Source organism: Chiloscyllium plagiosum, unplaced genomic scaffold (assembly GCF_037043375.1).
Source record: "Chiloscyllium plagiosum isolate Xiang-an unplaced genomic scaffold, Cpla_swu_hap1 HiC_scaffold_9, whole genome shotgun sequence".
NCBI classification, from domain to species: domain Eukaryota; kingdom Metazoa; phylum Chordata; class Chondrichthyes; order Orectolobiformes; family Hemiscylliidae; genus Chiloscyllium; species Chiloscyllium plagiosum.
The window spans coordinates 68,907,296-68,927,156 of record NW_028270147.1 but is presented as its reverse complement, the minus strand read 5'-3'; the positions used below and the strand labels follow the sequence as shown (position 1 = coordinate 68,927,156).

General features: G+C 41.0%; 1 protein-coding gene across 1 annotated transcript in view; it reads left to right on the top strand.

Moving 5' to 3' along the window:
- Positions 1-19,861, top strand: part of swt1 (SWT1 RNA endoribonuclease homolog) — a 139,160-nt gene that overhangs the window by 19,576 nt on the left and 99,723 nt on the right. The window contains exons 3-4 of the mRNA XM_043699544.2: positions 6,970-7,071; positions 11,764-11,837. Of these exons, the coding sequence (XP_043555479.2) occupies positions 6,970-7,071; positions 11,764-11,837 (176 nt within the window). The remainder of the gene's footprint in view (positions 1-6,969; positions 7,072-11,763; positions 11,838-19,861) is intronic.

Here is a 19,861-nt window from a genome sequence, read left to right as displayed (position 1 = left end):
GAGGGCTTTGAGTCCTTCGTGATGGGGGATGGAGGTGTACAGGGACTGGATCTCCATGGTGAAGATAAGGCGTTGAGGACCAGGGAAGCGAAAATCATGGAGGAGGTGGAGGGCAGGGGTGGTGTCCCGAACGTAGGTGGGGAGTTCTTGGACTAAGGGGGACAGGACCGGTTCGAGGTACGCAGAGATGAGTTCAGTGGGGCAGGAGCAGGCTGAGACAATGGGTCGGCAGGGGCAGTCAGGTTTGTGGATTTTGGGCAGGAGGTAGAAACGGGCAGTGTGGGGTTGTAGGACTATGAGGTTGGAGGCGGTGGATGGGAGATCCCCTGAGGTGATGAGGTTATGGATGGTCTGGGAGATGATGGTTTGGTGGTGGGAGGTGGGGTCATGGTCAAGGGGGCAGTAGGAGGAGGTGTCCGCGAGCAGGCGTTTAGCCTCAATGGTGTAAAGGTCGGTGCGCCTAACTACTACCGTGCCTCCCTTGTCTGCCAGTTTGATAGTGAGGTTGGGGTTGGAACGGAGGGAGTGGAGGGCTGCACGTTCCGAGGGTGAGAGGGGTGGAGAGGGTGAGAGGGGTTAATGTCACGGCAGCAGTTGGCTATGAAGAGATCGAGGGCAGGTAAGAGGCCAGCAAAGGGTGTCCAGGTGGATGGGGTGTGTTGGAGCTGGGAGAAGGGGTCGTCAGAGGGTGGGCGAGAATCCTGGTTGAGGAAGTAGGCGCGGAGGCGAAGGCGGTGGAAGAATTATTCGATGTCTTGCCGCATGTTGAACTTATTAATCCGAGAGCATAGGGGAATGAAGGTGAGGCCTCTGCCGAGGACTGATTTTTCATCCTCAGAGAGGGGTAGTTCTGGAGGGATTTGTGTAGTTCAGGCCAGTAAAAATGCCTTTGTATTTTAGCCTGTGTTATCCTCACTCCTAAATGACCTCCAAGTGGTAGTTCATATGCCACTTGCAGCACGTCCTTTCTGTACCCTACTGGCCAAAAATGTTGATGAATCTCTGCCCATTTCTCATCTGCTTGAATGTGTGATGGTCTCTATTTCCTCATTAAGACATCATTTGTTAAGTAATAACATACAGGAATGCATCCACTTTCTTTTTTTAAGTAAATGCCTTTTGATATAATTGTTTTAATTACAGCAGAAAGATAAGGAATTAAATCAGCTTAGTAGAGCTAACGATACTTGCAAGTTTACCTATTTGGTCCTTATCTGTTCCATTTATCTGATCAAAGAAAGTTTCGGATAACTGTATGTCAGCTTCCTCATCTGTGACTTTTTCATCTCTCCTGCTTCAACTTGTGCCTCTGTGATCTTGTGATCACACAATCATGGAAAATTCATGGATAAAAGTCCTTCATTTCTTCAGTTGCCTGTCTCTTCACTGGCTTTTCAATTAGAGTAGGCAGCATGCCTTCTGGTGAATTAGCGATATCATTTGCAAGGACAAATTGTATTCCTGGAGCTGAGAGTTTGTCTAGTACTCCCACCATAAATTCTCCAGTCTTCTCTGGATTCTCTAGCCTCACTTTGCATAACTGAGCTAGCAATACTGCCAGATATACCTAAATAAAATCAGGTGTCAACATGGAGAAGCTACAATATGGCACTGTGCAAGTGAAACAGCGCAATCAACATATGACATCTGAGCTAAGTGTTCCCAGAATCAATATATCAAGTCAAAACTTCGCAGACCTGCTATATCCAGTCATGGATGATGGTGGACATTTAAACATCTGATTAGATAAATAAATATCCCTATCTTTGATGAGAGAACCCAGAATATCAGTGTAAAAGGCTGAAGCATTTGCATCTACTTTCAACTAGAAATGCTGAGTAGATGGACCATCTAAGTCTTCTCCAGAGATATCTCATAACTGTTGTATAACACAATCCTTAAACTAGTCATAAGAAACATAAGTGAAGGTCCAATAAACCCATTTGATGTGCTCTGCCATTTAATAAGATCATGGCTGATCCTGGACTTAAGCTAACCTTTTCTGCCTGATTCCCATAATCATAGAGTTGTACAGCATTGAAACAGACCCTTCCTTCCAACTCATCTACGCCGACCAGATATCTTACACTGATCTAGTCCCTTTTGCCATCATTTAGCTTATAACCCTCTAAACCTTTCCAATTTATGTACCCATCCAGTTGCATTTTAAATGTTGTAATTGTACAAGCCTCCGCCATGACCTCTGGCAGCTTGTTCTATACACATACCACCTGCTGCATGAAAAAACTGCCCCTCAGGTACCTTTTTCTAATCTTTTCCCTCATACTTTAAATCTATGGTACCTAGTTTTGGACTCCACTACCCTGAGGAAAATGACCTTGGCTGTTCATCCCATCCGTGTCCCTCATGATTTTATAAATCTCTTGAATGTAGGTTTGCTCACTGAGCTGGAAGGTTCATTTTCAGACATTTTGTCACCATGCTAGGTAACATCTTCAGTGAGCCTCCAGACAAAGCATTGTTGATGATTCCTGCTTTCTATTTATTTGTTTGGGTTTCTTTGGCTCACTGAAGATGTTACCTAGTATGGTGATGAAACGTCTGAAAAAGAACCTTCCAGCTCAGCGAGCAAACCTACATCCACAACCTCCACCTGAGCTACAAATCTTCTCAAAACTCACTTTATAAACCTCTATAAGGTCATTCCTCAGCTTTCAATTCTGCAGCGAAAAATCCCCAGCCTATTCATTTTCTCTCTATAGCTCCAGTTCTGGCAACATGCTTGTAAATCTTTTCTGAACCCCTTTAAGTTTTTAACAGCAACTCTCCTATAGCAGGGAGACCAGAATTAAATGCAATATTCCAAACATGGCCTAACCTATGTCCTGTACAGCTGCAACATGATGTCCCAACTCCTATATTCAGTGCCAGACCAGTGAAGGCAAGTGTGCCAAATGCCGCCTTCACCACCCTGTCAACCTGCGACTACCCTTTCCAGGAACTGTGCACCCTAGGTCTTTTTTTGGCAATACTCCCTACGGCCCTATTATTAACTATGTAAGTCCTGCCCTGGTTTGCCTTACCAGAATGCAAACCCTCATATTTATTTAAATTAAGCTCCATCTGCCACTCCTCGGCCTATTGGCCCATCTGATCAAGGTCCCATTGTACTCTGAGATAAACTTCACTGTCCACTACACCACCAATTTTGGTGTCATCTGCAAACTTACTAGCCATATCCCATTTATTTGCCATCCAAATCACTTAAAAAATGATAAAAACAGTGGACCCAGCACTGATGGTTGTAGCACATAACTGGTCACGTGATCCATTCTGAAAAACATCCTTCCACCACAACCCTCTGTCTACTACATTCAAGGCAATTTTGTACCCATTTGGCTAGTTCCCCCAGATTCCATACTGATGCAGACCTTCAGCCAATTTGATTCACTCTACAAAAAATGAAGAGCTGGTTGTAGCAAAAGAGATTGTCAGGGTGTAGCTGACAATCAACAATTACTGTAGAGTTGCTTTGCAGAACCATATGCTTCCCTCAACACTTTATCTCAGTCCTGTTACTATACCAATATCTACCTAACAATGTGGAAAATTGCTTGCGTATATCCTGTCTACAAAAAGCAGCCACAGATCCAATCTAACCAATTACAGCCCCAACAGTATACTCTTGATCATTAGCAAAATGGTGGAAGGTGTTGTTGATGCCGTCATGAAGTAGCTAACAAAAATATCCGGCAAAATTGAAATCAAGGGGAATGGATGTTATGTCCAAGGCCAACTGTTTTCAGCTGATCTATCGATGAATTTCACTCAGTCATAACATCAGAGGTGAGGATGAGAGCTGATGATTAGTACAGAGCACAAGTGTTCAGTACAGTTTGCATCTCCTTACATACTGAAACAAAATGTGTCCACATACAGCATGTCCTGGGACAATATTCAGGCTTGCAGTAATGAGTGGCCTCTAATAATTACGTCACACGCTAGGCACCAACCTTCATTGGATTTTGATCCCTTCGTAAGAGCTACAGTATTCATGTCTGTGCACTGGAGTTGGCTAAGCTCACTGACACCTCATCAAGAGCAGTTACACATGGGCATCAGATCCTGGTCTTTCCAGCGATGCTCATGTCCCATGAAAGGAATATTTTTTATTAGTTCTATGTGAAATGTGTCAGGTGCAAAATAAGCAAAGAAAACAGAGTCTGCTATAAATCAGTAAGTCCAAACGAAGAGGGGGATCTATGCTCGATAACAATCCACCTTGAGAAACAAAATCTCACCTGAAGATCAATAGAGTAGCTTTAAGTTTAAATATGCATCTAGGATAGTAAAGGAGATTTCTGTGAAACATTTAGCTATGAGCACTTTACAGGGTAGATGCAGAGAAGTTGGAGCAAGTAGGAGAATGCACTTGTAAGGTAAGTAAAAGCGAATTACTGCGGATTCTGGAATCTGAAACCAAAAGAGAAAATGCTGGAAAATCTCAGCAGGTCTGGCAGCATCTGTAAGGAGAGAAAAGGGCTGACGTTTCGAGTCTAACTGACCCTTTGTCAAAGCTTTGACAAAGGGTCAGTTAGACACGAAATGTCAGCCCTTTTCTCTCCTTACAGATGCTGCCAGACCTGCTGAGATTTTCCAGCATTTTCTCTCTTGTAAGGTAAGTGTTCATCATTTTGGACTGATATGAGAAATGTGTTACTTCGTGAGTCTTTGAAATTCAATAATCCAGTGGACTGAGAATGCTTGATGTTTGAGATCAGTAGATTCTTAGACCTTTGGAATTGTGGGAATAAGACAGGAAAGTTGTGTTGAAGTCCAGGATCAGTCATAATATCATTAAATGGCACAGCATGTCAAATTGATTGCATAGGTATTTGTGATTCTTATGGCTAAGTTAACAGTTTTATTGTTCATCAGGTGTGAGAAACAGGAGATTTAAATTCAGATGCTCAACCAGTGATACAGAGCTTCCATCAGTCGTGCTTCAAGGTTGGGCCCTTCAGAGGAGCATGAGAATGCTGGAATTATTGGAGCATCAAAGGTGGATCAAGGAATCTCTGATTAACCAGCAAGTGGAAGGAAAGAGAAATGGAAGCAGGCTGCTTAGAAAATGTAATGGAATGTCGCTTCCTGGGTCAGCATTTTGTTGCCCTTGAGAAATTGGTGATGAGCTGTCTGCTAGAACCACTACAGTCTTGAGTAAACCCACAGTTCTGTAGACACAAGATTTCCAGAATTATCACCCAGTGACAGTGAAGGTATTTGGTATTGTTCCAAGTCAATAAGATGTATGGTTTGAGGGAAATGTTAATGGTGGTGTTCCCATACACCTGCTACCTTTGTCCTTCTAAGTAATAAGAGATTATAGATTTGTAAGATGTTGTGAAAGGAGCTTAAGTTTACATGCTACCATACGTCATGTAATGGTACAATCTGCTGTCATTGTATGTCAATGGTGAAGGGAGTGAATATTGGAGATGGCGAATGATGTACTAGTCAGGTAGGCTGCTTTGTCCTATATGTTGGAACTGCGCACATATAAGTGGAGATTATTCCATAACACACCTGACTTGTGCCTTGTGGATAGTGGACAGTGATTGGGTGAGTCACTCATCATGGAATCCCTAGCTTTTGACTTGTTCTTGTAGCCACAGTATTTACATGGCAAACCTTGTTGTTTCTAGTTATTGGATATTGATGGTGCGAGTTTCATTGTTGGTAATGCCATTGAATGGTAGGGGGTCATGTTGAGTTTCTGTCTTGTTGGAGATGGCCATTGGATGACACTTGTGTTGCACAAGTATCTCTTGTGACTCTCAGCTCCAGCTTGAATGTTGTCTGGGTCTTTGCTGCATTTGGATATGGGCTGCTTCATTTGTTGAGATTTTGTGAATATGCTGAATATTGTGCAATCATCTGTGAGCGTCTCCCTTCTGACCTTTTGATGAAGGAAAGGCCAATTGATGAAGCAGCTCATGTTGGTTCAGTTTAAGACATGAACCTGAGGAATTCTGCAGAGATGTCATTGGACTGAGATGATTCATGTCCAATAAACACAACCATCATTTTTGCTGGTTATGGCTCCAAACAGTGGAGAGTTTTTCTCCGTGATTCTCATCGACTCTAGTTTATCTAGGCCTCCTTGATGCCATACTTGGTTAAATACTGGCTTGATGTTAATGAGAGTTATTCTTTCCTCACCTCTGAAGTTCAACTCTTCTGTTCATTTTGGACTAAGGTCAGGAGTTGAAAGGCACTGGCAGAACTCAAACTCTGTAGGAAGGTTGTTTATATGACCATGCAACTTGATTACACTGTCGATCACCTTTTACATCAAAGTCTTGATAAGTTAGAAACTTCCACCTGGATGTTGCTTGAAATTCACTTTTCCAGATCATAGCAGATCAATTCATGTGTGGAACCCATATCCTTCAAGTGACTTAACAGCTGCAGACTTCTATGAATGGTTAGAAGATTTCTTTTTCTAGGTAGTGGCAGTGCACATTTCTCCTTTAGGGCACCGTGCACAGTTGAAGTCTCAATGGAGATGTGAAAAACCATGGGAACACCCAGGGACACCTGCCATGGCTAGCTCTAAACACTCTGCTTTTCCATTTCTCCAGGTAAATGACTAGTCTAGTCATGGCTGCTAGTTGTCTTTTAAAATCACCTTCCCTCATGAGGTGTGGCCTCCAGGTTGTTCCTGCTATTATTCCCTTCTGCCGCAATTGGGGCCTGTCATTTTGTTGCAGGGTTGGAATCCAGTCCAGAGTATATTCAAGTGAGACGTCAGTAGCCTTTTTAATGTGAATTGAATCCAGGGTCATGGGGACAGTGCAGTAAGTAGCTGATGTTTGAATTATCCATGGTGTTTATTGAATGGCGCATTAGGCTTGACTGCCTGAATGTCCTACTTTTGCTCATATTTCTGATGGCCCAATGTTATTATGTAAGACTTTTATGATTTTTGTTATCATGAATTACTAGGAAGAAAAGAACAAGACTGAGCTGTTGTCACACTGCAAAGGAGGAAGCCTCTTGCCACATCAATCGTCCTTATCTTGTCACATAGGGAAAAAACGAAAACTGGTAAGTTTTGCACTCCATTCATGATCACAACAATCATTCTATTGGATAGCTTAATAAGGATTACTGTGTAAGATCATTCAATTATGTGCTTTTGACAATGAGACTGCATGCCATGAAAATGTGTAAATGCATGTAGTTGATGGGTACAAGAGGTAAGAATATGCTATACAAGTTCCAAGAAACAGAGCATGATAAAGGATGGTTAGTTGTTGAAATAATTTCATTTATTTCAAGTTGTAAGAAATAAAATTCCCTCTTTTTTTTCATATAATGAATAATTTTTGAATGCTGTTTCTTTAGCTTCAAGTGCTTGATTGTTTGAAGTTGGTTTCTCATTTGTAAAATAGAAAAGGAGGCCATTTAGTTTATTGTGACAGGCTCAGTTCTTTGAAAGAGAAATCTAATAAGCCTTACTCCCCTGTTCCCTCTCCATAGCGCTGGAAAATCTTTCCATTCAAGCATTGAATTCACCATTAGACCTGCTATTGTCAGCATGAAATAATTGGGCTGCGGTGTGTTGACAATCTAATAGAGTCAAAAGGTCCAGACAAGTGAAATGCAAAGAATATTTGGAAATTATTTAAGTAATATTAGGACATACATTATTCTCCATGGCTGTCAGTTCATATAATAACTCAAATAAAAGCTAAATATTGCAGGCACAAGTCATCTGAAATAAAAATGAAAAATGCTAGAGAAACCGGAGTCTGACAGCATCTGTGGAGTGAGACATGAAGTTAATATTTGAAGTTCTGATATGACTCTTCTTTGGAACCAAAGCTGCTAACTTGATGCTGATCCATTTCAAAGAGACTTATTGGACTTAAAACATAACTTTGGTTCTCTCTCCCCAGATGCTGCCAGACCTTCTGAGTTTGACGAGCACTTTCTCTTTTTGATTTAATAGTGACCTAGATTTTTTAATCAGTGGCAACAGAACAGTGCTCATTACTTTTTTTTAATATTTGCTGATGGGATGTGAACATCGTTGGTGACACTGCATTTATTGCCCAACAAAATGCACTGAAGACGTAGTGGTTAACCACCACTTCGCATTGCTGCAGTCCATTTGGTGGTTGTAAAATCTCAGTGCCACTGGATTGAGAGTATCAGAATTTTGACTCTGCAACAATGAAGGAGAAGGGCAGTTTCATGTCAGGAAGGTGTGTCTTGGAACTTAAGAACGTATGTAATAGGAGCAGGAGTAGCCATTCAGGCCTATCCTGCCATTTAATAATATCAAGGCACACATGTCCCAGGCCTCACTCCGCTTTTGTGACAGCTCACCATAGCTATCAGCTCCCTGATATTTCAAACAAGTCTTCCTATCACCTCTTGCAATACTTTATGTAATCTAGCTTCCGTAGACTCTGGGGTAACTAAGTCCAGACATTCACTACCCTGTGGGAGAAGAAACTTCTTGGTAACTCAGTTTTAAGTGAGTGTCCCCTCATTCTATAACAATGTTCCCTAATTGGAGACTTTCCTCACTTGAATCTAAATTCTGTCAGAATCTTTGTTTCAATAATTATCATCCCTCATTCTTTAAAACTGTAATGAATAAAGGCCTAACCCGTTTAGCCTTTCTTGATAAGTCAACCCTTGCATCCCAGAACTTGCTCTAGTGAATTCCTATTCGAAAGCTTCCAATTTCAGTATTTCCTTTTCATAAAATACACCGATCAGAACTATACATGGTATTCTAGATGCAGCCTAACTAGCAGCCTGTAGAGTTGTAACAAGACTTAGCAATTTTTAAACTTGTACCTCGAGCACTAAAGACAAAACTTCCATATGCCATCTTAACTACTTGCTGCATCTGTATGCTAATCTTTTGTGTTGTTTGCACAAGCATACACAGATTCTTCTGTGCTGCACCTTTTTGGAATCTCATTTAAAATAATATTCTGCCTTTTCGTTTTACCTACGAAACTGCATGACCTCTCACTTTCCAACATTAAATTCCATTTCCCAAGATTTTGCCTACTCACTCACTCTACCTATATCTCCTTGCAGATTCATTATGTCCTCATCACAATATGCTCTCCCAGCTATTTTTGTCTTGTCAGCAAAATAGACTGTGCTGTGTGGCACAAAATGATCAGTAATGCTGGAATATTTTGTTGTGCAATTGCACAACTATTTAGTTGTACTTGGTCTCAGTTATAGTTATAAATGAAACCATAATGTATTCATATAACATTTTATATCCACCCTATTAATTGAGACGGATGTTTATTTTAATGTACTAATATCTCATTTAAAAAGGAGGTAGTGAAATATTTGTGAAGCATTCAGGAAAATAGGCAATCATAATTTCTCGAGGAGGAAGTGAGGACTGCAGATGCTGGAGATCAGAGCTGAAAATTTGTTGCTGGAAAAGCGCAGCAGGTCAGGCAGCATCCAAGGAACAGGAGAATCGACGTTTCGGGCATAAGCCCTTATTCAGGAAGGGCTTATACCCGAAATGTCGATTCTCCTGTTCCTTGGATGCTGCAATCATAATTTCTCCTCATTTTTATCCTTTATAAAGAATATGAAGCTTGACATGGAATTCAATAAAAGTTTTTGGATCAACTTACTTTTTGGGACTCAAGTGACGAAACTACCTGGAATACTTATAATGTGCATGCAGTTGTACATTTTCTTGTGAATTAATGTTTATCACTGTTCTGGTGTTATGATTCCATGACTTTTTAAAGATAACTTAAGGATATTTTTGAAGCACGATCCTGAAGCGATGTTGGACTATGATACAGAAACTGGAAGTGTATTAGATTCTACCTACTAATATTATTGAGCATACAAACAAGGGGCATGACTAGGTTACTCGGCCCTTCGAGCCTGCACTGCCATTCAATAAGATCATAGCTGATGTAATTTTATTCTCAATTTGACATGCTTGCATATCCCCAATAAGCTTTCTGATTCTTGATTACCAAGGACTATATACTTTGTCTTAAAAATGTTTAAAGATTTTTGCATACATTGCCTTTTGAGGAAAGAAATTTCAAAGACACTCAAACCTCTGAGAGCAAATAAAAACACCTCCCTTAGAAATGGGTAATTACTTATTTTTAAATTATGATCCCAAGATCTAGATTCTTCCACAAAAGCAAACAGTCACCTGGTCAAGTTCCCTCAGGAACTGTATGTTTCAGTTAAGTCATCTGTGACACTTCTAAACTCTAAAGGATACATGCCTAGCCTGTCTTGCCTTTGCTGATAAGGGAGTCTGCACATTCCGTGTAATCTTAGAAACCTTTGCTCTTCTGCTTCCAATGTGTTAACATCTATCTGTAAATACTGTACTATACACATTACTTCCAATGTAGTCTCACTAGTGTCCTTTAAAACTAAAGTATAACCTCTCTACCCTTGTATCCAATTCCTCTTGCATAATATTCTTTTAGATTACCCGATTACTTGCAGTATCGGCATCCTAACTTCTGCAATTCATGCACTAGGACATGCACTTTGATTCCTAGAGCTCTGCAACTTCTCACCATTTATATAATATGCTTTTCTTTCTTTCTCCCAAAATGGACAATTTCATAGTTTCCCATGTTGTACTCCAATAGCTAGATCTTTGCCCATTCACAAAACCTATTCATACCCCTCTGAGGGTTCCTGATGTCCTCTTTGCAACCCACTTTCCTATCTGTCTTTGTGTCAACAACAAATTTAGCTACCACAATTTGAATTGATTCATCCAAATCATTTATGTAAATTGTACAGATTTGAGGCCCCAGCACTGACCCCTGTGGCACACTGCTCATGACATCCTGCCAGCTTGAAAAAGATACTTATTTCTACTGTCTGCTACCTTTTAGCAAGCCAATCTGCTATCCGTGCCAATATGTCACCTCCTACTTCATTAGCTTTTATTTTCCACAATAGCATCTGATGTGGCACCTTAAAAAATACCTTCTTAAAAAATAAACTCAGTAAATCAACTGGTTTCCCTGTATCTCCAGCACAAGTTACTTCTCCAAAGAACTTCAATAAATTCTAAACATGGTTTCCCTTTGACCAAACCATGTTGGCTGTGCCTGATTATCTTGAATTTATGAAAGTATCCTGTTGTAAGTATATTTACTAATAGCTTCCAGCTTTTCGCTATAATAGATGTTAAGCTAACTGGTCTGTAGTTTCTTACTTTGTGCCTCCCACCATTTTTGAATAAAGGATTATGTAAGCTATTTCCTGATCTAAAGGAACCTTCCCCGTAACTTATGGGTTTAGGAAATTCAAAGCCTGCTATTTTACAAGCTATTTTCTTTTAAATCCATAAGATGAAATCCATCAGGTCCTGGCGGCTTGTCAACTCATAGTTCCAACAATTTACATAATCCTATTTCCCTGATAATTGTAATTTTCTTGCATTTCTCCTTCCCTTTCATTTTCTAATTTACAGCTATTTCCAGAATGCTGCTTGAATCCTCTTGAGTGAAGATGGACATAAATATCTACTCAATTCATCTGCCAACTCTTTATCCTCCATTACTAATTCCCCACACTCACTTTCTATAGGACCAACCCTTTCTTTGTTAATTATTTTCTTTTTGAAATATCTGATAAACATCGAGTTTATAATATAAAACAGTGAATTAATTTGTAAGTGCCTGAATGAAATGTAAGACATTCTGAGCTTTTGATTTCATATTGCTTAATATTTTGCTTCTTCATTAGATCCATCAGGGATTGGATGGTCCCACAAGTCTCAGACTGTCGATGGAAGAACAGTCTGAATCTTCCTGGTCTAGGTTAGTGTTGGAAACTTTTTGAGATCTAAAAGAACCAATAGGTGCTGAATTGAAAATATTTTAAGTCCTATGCATTCATTAATGCAATACCTCTCTTGAATTCTTCAGACCTCTCATGGGCAACTAGGAATGAGCAATAAATGCCAACCTCTTGTGAGTGAATTAAAAAAAGAAATAGCTTGCCTAATCAGAAGGCATTTGGTATGCTTCCCTTTATTGGTCAGAAGGTTGAGTATAGGAGTTGGGAGGTCATATTGCGGCTGTACAAGACATTGGTTAGGCCAGTTTTGGAATATTATGTATAATTCTGGTCTTTATCCTTTAGGAAGGATGTTGTGAAACTTGAAAGGGTTCAGAAAAGATTTACAAGGACTTGAGCTATAGGGAGAGGCTGATTAGGCTGTGGCCGTTTTCCCTGGAGCGTTGGCGGCTGAGAGGTGGCCTTTATAGAGGTTTACAAAATCATGAGTATGGATAAAGTAAATAGACAAGTTCTTTTCCCTGGGGTAGGGGAATCCAGAACTAAGGGACATAGGTTTAGGGTGAAAAGGGAAAATTTAGAAGGGACTTAAGGGACAACTTTTTCATGCAGAGGGTGGTGCTTGTATGGAATGAGCTGCCAGAAGAAATAGTGGAGGTAGTACAATTGCAACATTTAAAAGGCATCTGGATGGGTATATGAATAGAAAGGGTTTAGAGGGATACGGGCCAAGTGCTGGCAAATGGGACTAGATTAGTTTAGGATATCTGGTCGGCATGGACGAGTTGGATGGAAGGGTCTGTTTCCGAACTGTATGTGTCTCAGTCTACAACTCTGACCTCTTCCACCTGTTTGGATGTAGAAAATCTTATCAGGTTTAAATGTGCCCGGCTACTTAGGCCATTCAAAGATATACTAAAGCTACCCACCTTGTATAAAATAGTGCACCTCCTGTGGAATTTATGTGAAAAGTTGGAGGAGAGTGAAAGGTAGAATTGGAGATGAATGGCTTAGCAAGGGATAAATTTTAGGGAAAGGAAAGGATTTGAATTGGGTAAAATTATCAATTGGCATAGTGGATCAATTTTCTTCTTTCTGTTTTCTTTCTTGATGGAAAGTAAAATGCTGGTTATTGAGAAAACTGCAGAAGTTAGGGCATTGATCTTGTGAAGCTGTGGGTAGAATTACATTAAAGAACAAGGAGCAGTACAGCACAGGAACAGGCCTTTTGGCTCATTAGTACTGTGCAAACACATGATACCTTTCTAAATGTAAAAACCTTTTGCCTCTTTGCAGTCCATGTCCCTCTATTCCACACATATTCAGATATCTGTCAAGGTGCCTTTTAAACATTCCTATTGTATGTACCTCCACCACCACCTCTGTTTCTCGCATCTTTGGACTTAGTACCTTTTACCTTAAACATGTGTCCCCTAATAATTGATAGTATTATCATAGGAAAAAGATACTGACCAACCATCGTATCCATGCCTTTTGTAATTTTGTAAACTTCTATCAGGTTGCCCCTCATTCTTTGATGTTCAAGTGAAACCAAACCAAGTTTGTCCAATCACTTCTCACAGCTAATACTCTCGCCAAACCAGGCAATGTCCTGGAAAACCATTTCTGTACCCCCTCAAAAGCTTTCACGTCTTTCTTATATTGTGGCGATTGGAACTGTACACCATATTCCAAATATGGCCCACTATAGTTACACAGCTGCAATATGACTTGCCAATTTTTATACTCTATGCTGTGACCAATGAAGGTAAACATGTCATATGCCTTTTTGACCACCTTATCTACTTGTGTTGCCACTTTCAGGGAACCGTGGACCTGCACACCGAGATCCCTCTGTATGTTAATGCTACTAAGGGTTTTGATGTTTACTCCTTCATTAGGTGTCTCAAAATTCATCAACTCACATTTGTTTGGATTAATCTCCATGTGCCATTTCTCCGTCTAAGTCTCAATCCTATGTCCTGCTGTATCCTCTGGCAATTGTCGTCACTATCTGCAACTCTCTCAGTCTTTGTGTCGTCTGCAAGCTTACTAATCGGCCATCTATGTTCTCCTCCAAATCGTATATAAAAAATAGGGGTCCCAGCATTGATCCCTGTGAAACACCACTGGCCACATAACTGGATGTTGTCTACATGGACTTTAGTAAGGCATTTGATAAGATAACTCATGGTAGGCTGGTACAGAAATTAGAAATTCATTGATCCAAGGTGAGCTGGCTAGATAGATACAAAACTGGCTTGGTTAGAGAAGATAAAGAATAGTGGTGGAAGGTTACTTTTTGGAATCAAAATCAGGAATGAGTGATGTTCTGCAGGGATCAGTGCTGGGACCTTTGTTTGTAACATATACAAATGATTTGGATGAAAATGTAGGTAGTCTGATTAGTAAGATTGCAGATGACACCAAAATATTCAGAGTTGCAGATAGTAAGGAGGATTGTCAAAAGATACAGTGGGATATAGATAGATCACAGATTTAGACAGAAATGGCAGATGAAGTTTAATCCAGACAAAAGCGGGGTGATACATTTTTAAAGATCAAATTAAGGTATGAATTATACAGTAAATGGCAGAACCCCTAGGAGCATTGACATAGAGGGGGATCTGGGCGTACAAGTCCATACAGATGAAAGTGGCATCACAGGTGGATAATGTGATCAAGAAGGCATACAGCATGCTTGCCTTCGTCAGCTGTGCATCAAATATAAAAGTTGATAAGTTATGTTACAGCTGTATAAAACTTTAGTTAGCCACATTTAGAATAATGATTGGCACACTTTCTGAAGGATGTGGATGCTTTGGGGAGGATGCAGCAAAGGTTTACCAGGATGTTTCCTGGTCTGGAGGATTTTAGTTATGAGGAGAGGCTGAATAAACTCAGAATGTTTTCACTGGAAAGACATAGGCTGAGGGGTGACCTGATAGAGAGCTACAAAATTATGAGAAGCATAGGGTGGATAGTCAGAGTCTTTTTCACAGGGCAGAAAGGTCAACGACAAGAGGGCACAAGTTCAGGGTGAGAGGGAGCATGTTTAGGTGATAATTGTGGGGAAAATTTTTCAAAGAGGGTGGTAGGTGCCTGGCAGGCACTGAGAGTAGAGGTGATGGAAGCAGATAGATTAGTAACATTTAAGGTATATCATGATAGGCGCATGAACAGGAGGCAAGCATATAGATAGAAACTGCAAATGGGCAATAAGTAGTACAGCTAAATAAGGAACAGGAATTAGTGAAGTCTTCATGGGCTGAAGGGCCCGTTGCCATGCTGTATTGTTTTGTATCTGTTCATCTTTGCTGCAAGAATCACACCTGCTTATTGCCATTTTATCCTCTTACTTATGATGTTGTCATGACCCTTAACTTCCAAAGTCTCTCCTATCCCTTCTATCCCTTTCTATCTCGTGTATCCTTCCCTTTACTGCCATATTAATTCTTCTTCTCGTAATTTTTCATTTATGTAATCCTTGTTATTCCATTATTATCCTAATTCTCTTCCCTACAGTCATTCCTAGGCCCACCTCCCTTTATCGTCATTCCTCTTCTTCATCAGAATATGCTTCCCTTCTCTAAGTACTCTCCAAACAATCGCAATAATTCACTCTGCAAGAGGCAAAAGAAAAGGTGGTTGATTGGTCAGCATGTTCGATCTGATTCTTGGGCATTGCCATGGAGAAAGCAGGCAGGGGAGCTTCAAGCTCTCCAAGTTCTTGGGTAATCCAAGAAAAGTACAAGGCTTGAACATATTCATTTTGTTTACAGAGATTCTAGCTGCTTTCAGTCCAAATTTTTCTCACAGTGGCTATCACACAATTGAGCAATGTTGTGTATTAATTTCAGTGTCAGTACAAATTGAGTTTTAAGTATCTTAGTGATCAGCTGATTGAATCAATTGGTAGGTTCCTTTAGCTGTTTGCAAAGACCACACTGAACCAACCATGCCTACAAAAACAAAACCAGCCTTGCGAATGTGATTCTGCAATTGGACAGCAATTGCTCATCAATCATTAGTGCATTAATAGCAACAATAAGCATCACCTTAAGATAATCAGTTAAGCTTGTAACAGGGCAGCATGGTGGATAGGTGGTTAGTACCGCTGCCCCACAGTGCTAGGAACCTGTGTTCAGTTCCAGCCTTGCTTTGTGTGGAGTTTACACATTCTCCCCGTGTATACATGGGTGTTTTCTGGGTGCTCTGGTTTCCTCCCACAGTCCAAAGGTGTGCAGGGGCTCTACCACTGCACTACAAGAGGGCCCTGATTAGCCCACTTATGTTTGTTATTTTTAAAATTCAACCTAGTTTTCTAATCAACCCGATCAGAGAGGGAGGCAAAAGAGGAGGGGGAGTGGCATTTTTGATAAGGGATAGGATTACAGCTGTACTGAGGGAGGATATTTCTGGGAATACATCCAGGGAAGTTATTTGGGTGGAACTGAGAAATAAGAAAGGGATGATCACATTATATGGATTGTATTATAGACCCCCTAATAGTCAGAAGGAAATTGAGAAACAAATTTGTAAGGAGATTTGTTATCTGTAAGAATAACAGGTGGTTATGATAGGGGATTTTAACTTTCCAAACATAGACTGGGACTGGCATAGTGTTAAGCGTTTAGATGGAGAGGAATTTGTTAAGTATGTACAAGAACATTTTCTAATTCAGTATGCGGATGTACCTACTGGAGAAGGTGCAAAACCTGACCTACTCTTGGGAAATAAGGCAGGGCAGGTGACTGAGGTGTCAATGGGGGAGCACTTTGGGGCCAGCGACCATAATTCTATTAGTTTTAAAATAGTGATGGAAAAAGATGGACCAGATCTAAAAGGTGAAGTTCGAAATTTGAGGAAGGCCAAATTTGATGGTATTAGGCAAGAATTTTCAAAAGCTGATTGGGGGCAGATGTTCACAGGTAAAGGGACGGCTGGAAAATGGGATGCCTTCAGAAATGAGATAATGTGAGTCCAGAGACAGTATACTCTTGTTAGGGTGAAAGGAAAAGCTGGCAGGTGTAGGGAATGCTGGCTGACTAAAGAAATTGAGGGTTTGGTTAAGAAACAGAAGGAACCATATGTAAGGTATCGCCAGGATAGATCAAGTGAATCCTTGAAGAGTACAAAGGCAGTAAGAATATACTTAGGAGGGCAAAAAAGGGACATGATATAGCTTTGACAAATAGAATTAAAGAGAATCCAAAAGAGGGGGAAGTGCTGGATGTCTTGAAACGCATAAAAGTAGGTAAATCCCCAGGACCTGATCAGGAGTGCCCTAGAACTCTGTGGGAAGCAAGGGTAGTGATTGTTGGGCATCTTGCTGAGATAGTAGGATAATTGATAAATCACAGGTGAGGTGCTGGAAGACTGGAGGTTGACTAATGTGGTGCCACTGTTTAAGAAAGATGGAAACCTGTTACCAGTGGAATGCCACAAGGATCGGTGCTGGGTCCACTACTTTTCATCACTTACGCAATTGATTTGGATGTGAGCATAAGAGGTCGAGTTAGTAAGTTTGCAGATGACACCAAAATTGGAGGTGTAGTCGACAGCGAAGAAGGTTACTCTGAATCACAGGTAGGTAGGATAGTGAAGAAAGCATTTGGTATGCTTTCCTTTATTGGTCAGAGTATTGAGGTCATGTTGCGGCTGTACAGGACATTGGTTAGGCCGCTTTTGGAATATTGTGTGCAATCTGGTCTCCTTCCTATTGGAAAGATGTTGTGAAACTTGAAAGGGTTCAGAAAGGATTTACAATGATGTTGCCAGGGTTGGAGAATTTGAGCTATAAGGAGAGGTTGAATAGGATATGACTGTTTTCCCTGGAGCATCGGAGGCTAAGGGGGTGACCTTATACAGGTTTATAAAATCATGAGGTGCATGGATAGGATAAATAGACAAAGCCTCTTCCCTGAGGTGGGGGAGTCCAGAACTAGAGAGATTGTTTAGGGTGAGAGGGGAAAGATATAAAAGAGATCTAAGGGGCAACTTTTTCACACAGAAGGTGGTACATGTATGGAATGAGTTGCCAGAGGAAGTGGTGGAGGCTGGTACAATTGCAACATTTAAAAGGCATCTGAATGGGTTTATGAATAGGAAGGGTTTTGAGGGATATGGACCAGGTGGGACTAGATTGGGTTGGGATATCTGGTTGGCATGGACCAGGTGGACTGAAAGGTCTGTTTCTGTGCTGTACATCTCTATGACTTTGTGACATTGGTTCCTTGTGGTTGGAGGATCCCAAGGCGAAAGATGAGGTGTTCTTCCTCCACTCGATGGGTGGCTAGGATTTGGCAGTGGAGGCGGCCCAGGACTTGCATGTCCTTGGCGGAGCAGGAGGGGGAGTTGAAGTGTTCGGCCATAGGACAGTGGGGTGTTTGGTGCAATAAATTTGCAGCATTGCTTCAGACAATCAGAGTTGATTTGTCAATCATCACTTTTACTGTAATAAAAATTTGCAATCAGGGCTATTACTTAAATTGTTCTGATCATGAAATTTAGCATACTTGCATTTGGAATATTTTTAGATCATGTCTCTATTTTCAGATAAATGTATAGTGACTGGGTACAGTCCTGAGATGAGGAAGAGGCAGATGATGGAGGCAATAGGAATATGATCAAACTGTGGCCTAATGCACCAAGCTAGAAGAGCATAACACACATCTAATGCCAACTTAATTGAGTACAAGTGTTTTTCATGATTTGACATAGTTCTGACTAGAGAGAACTTTGAGGAGCTGGGGAACAAGGTTGAACAGATTAAGATTGATGAAGTTGATGTGCTGGAAATTTTGGCAAACATTAAGATTTACAAGTTCCCAGGGCTAGACCAGATTTATGCAAAGTTGCTCCGGGAAGCGAGAAAGGAGGTTGCTAAGTCGCTGGTGAAGATCTTTGCTTCCTCACTCTCCACAGCAGTCGTACTGGAGCAATGGAGGGAGGCGAATGTTTTTACTCTTTTCAAGAAGGGGAATAGGGAAATCCCTGGCAATTACAGACTAGTCAGTCTTACGTCTGTGGTCAGCCAGGTTTTGGAAAGAATTCTGAGGGATAGGATTTGTGACTATTTGGAAAAGTATAGAGTGATTAAAGGCAGTCAGCATGGCTTTGTGAGGGGCAGGTCGTACCTCTCAAATCTTTGAGTTCTTTGAGGAGGTGACGAAATAGGTCGAGCAGTGGAGGTGGTGTATGTGTACTTCAGCAAGACATTTGATAAGGTTCCCCAAGGTAGGCTCATTCATAAAGTCAGGAAGTATGGGATACTGGGAGATTTGGCTATCTGGATTCAGAATTGGTTGGCTGACATAAGGCAGAGAGTGGTTGTAGATAGAAAGTATTCTGCCTGGAGGTCAGTGGTGAGTGGTGTCCTGCAGGGCTCTGTTCATGGGCCTCTTCTCTTTATAGTTTTTATAAATGACTTGGATGAGGAGGTTGAGGGGTGGATTGGTAAATTTGCCGATGACACCAAGGTTGGAGGAGCCGTTGATAGTATCGAGGGCTATTGCAGGCTGCAGCGCAACGTAGACAGGATGCAAAGCTGGGCTGAGAACTGGCAGATGGAGTTCAACCTGGATAAATGCGAAGTGAAGCATTTTGGAAGGTCGAATTCGAATGCTGAGTATAGAATTAAAGGCAAGATTTTGGCAGTGTGGAGGAACAGAGGGATCTTGGTGTTCAAGTACATAGATTCCTCAAAGTTGCCACCCAATTGGATAGGGTTGTTAAGAAAGCATATGGTGTTTTGGCTTTCATTAACAGGGGATAGCATTTAAGAGCCTTATTGAGGTTTTGCTGCAGCTCTACAAGACCCTGGTGAGACCACACTTGGAATGTTGTGTCCAGTTCTGGTCGTCCTATCATAGGAAAGATACAGAGGCTTTAGAGAGGGTGCAAAGAAGGTTTATCAGAATGCTGCCTAGACTGGAGGGCTTGTCTTACAAAGAGAGGTTGACTAAGCTGGGACCTTTCTCTCTGGAGAGGAGGAGGAACAGAGGTGACCTGATCGAGGCATACAAGGTAATGAGAGGCTTGG